The sequence below is a fragment of the Pecten maximus genome, chromosome 13 (assembly GCF_902652985.1).
Source record: "Pecten maximus chromosome 13, xPecMax1.1, whole genome shotgun sequence".
NCBI classification, from domain to species: Eukaryota; Metazoa; Mollusca; class Bivalvia; order Pectinida; family Pectinidae; genus Pecten; species Pecten maximus.
The window spans coordinates 36,267,706-36,269,549 of record NC_047027.1 but is presented as its reverse complement, the minus strand read 5'-3'; the positions used below and the strand labels follow the sequence as shown (position 1 = coordinate 36,269,549).

The following is a 1,844-nucleotide window of genomic DNA, read 5'->3' as shown; positions in this document are numbered from 1 at the left end:
GGGTATATTTTGTCGGCGTTGTTGGGTATCTTTTGTCGGCATTGTTGGGTATATTTTGTCGGCGTTGTTGGGTTTCTTTTGTCGGCGTTGTTGGGTATATTTTGTCGGCGTTGTTGGGTGTATTTTGTCGGCGTTGTTGGGTATATTTTGTCGGCGTTGTTGGGTGTATTTTGTCGGCGTTGTTGGGTATCTTTTGTCGGCGTTGTTGGGTATATTTTGTCGGCGTTGTTGGGTTTCATTTGTCGGCGTTGTTAGGTATCTTTTGTCGGCGTTGTTGAGTGTATTTTGTTGGCGTTGTTGGGTTTCTTTTGTCGGCGTTGTTGAGTATCTTTTATCGGCGTTGTCGAGTGTCTTTTGTCGGCGTTGTTGAGAATATTTTGTCGGCGTTGTTGGGTTTCTTTTGTCGGCGTTGTTGGGTATATTTTGTCGGCGTTGTTGGGTTTCGTTTGCCGGCATTGTTGGGTTTCTTTTGTCGGCGTTGTTGGGTTTCTTTTGTCGCCGTTGTTGAGTGTGTTTTGTCGGCGTTGTTGGGTTTCTTTTGTCGGCGTTGTTGAGTGTGTTTTGTCGGCGTTGTTGGGTTTCTTTTGTCGGCGTTGTTGGGTATATTTTGTCGGCGTTGTTGGGTTTCTTTTGTCGGCGTTGTTGGGTATATTTTGTCGGCGTTGTTGGGTTTCTTTTGCCGGCATTGTTGGGTTTCTTTTGTCGGCGTTGTAAGGTTTCTTTTGTCGGCGTTGTTGAGTGTGTTTTGTCGGCGTTGTTGGGTTTCTTTTGTCGGCGTTGTTGGGTTTCTTTTGTCGGCGCTGTTGTGTGTCTTTTTTCGGCGTTGTTGGGTTTCTTTTGTCGGCGTTGTTGAGTGTCTTTTGTCGGCGTTGTTGGGTATCTTTTGTCGGCGTTGTTGGGTATATTTTGTCGGCGTTGTTGGGTATATTTTCTCGGCGTTGTTGTGTGTATTTTGTCGGCATTGTTGAGCGTCTTTTGTCGGCGTCGTTGGGTATCTTTTGTCGGCGTCGTTTGGCGTTGTTTGGCGTTGTTTGGCGTCCTTTGTCGGCGTTGTTGGGTGTATGTTCACGCATGCTATCTCAAATTATTGATATTTGAATGGTGGGCACTAGATCAATTTGGATTCTTAAAATTCTTTTAATTGATGTTCATTGTGCGTCATGTGCTCACTGAATTAACTAATAAATCAATAACTAATTTAAATCACAATATTCGGTATACATACGTTCAACTTTAATAAACATCCAAACAAAATCATACGAAACACAACAGTGTTATAAGTGCAAAAGAAATCGACAACCTCGTTGTAAGTCTGTAAACAGCATTACCGTCATTGTTTGTTTACCTATCTATAACTGATGACGTAAATATACCAAAAATATAATTTAATCAGCCGTTGCCTGTTGTATAGCTACCTCAAGCACACATGGATCAGTTTTACAAACTATTTTTAACATCAAAACGTCTGTTTTACTTACGGCTTTGTCCCATTGTTTTACTTATATCACTGTTTACGATGTTTATTTTTAGGCAACGAGTCATTGTAAGTATTTAAGAAACAAGAGTCTCGGTTGGGGGTCTCTAAAAAGGATTGTTTTGATGAGAATAGGAGTGCAAAATGCTCATTACGTCGGAATAACACAGCGTGTAGTCCATTAATGTGTTCTAACGCGTTCACGGTCATACGACAAATATAACTCTAGCACTTCCGGTGGTAACCAACGCATGCGTTATAATGACGATAGTGTGACGTCTAACATTCTAGTAAAATCGTTATATATCATAGTGGAGATAATTGAGTGGCCTTCATTAGTCAGTTTAATTACAGAGTAGTTTTCGTTTAA

At 41.3% G+C, this 1,844-nt stretch overlaps 1 protein-coding gene across 1 annotated transcript; it reads right to left on the bottom strand.

Annotated features, from left to right (window-relative positions):
- Positions 1-251: 251 nt before the first annotated feature.
- LOC117340728 (TRIO and F-actin-binding protein-like) lies at positions 252-1,073 on the bottom strand. The gene has a single exon (XM_033902489.1). It carries the CDS (start codon positions 1,071-1,073, stop codon positions 252-254), a length of 822 nt encoding a protein of 273 aa, XP_033758380.1.
- Between the last annotated feature and the right edge of the window lie 771 nt (positions 1,074-1,844).

What these genes read in the sequence shown, in the direction of transcription:
- LOC117340728 (XM_033902489.1), bottom strand. Translation starts at nt 1,073, where the DNA reads ATGCGTGAACATACACCCAACAACGCCGACAAAGGACGCCAAACAACG.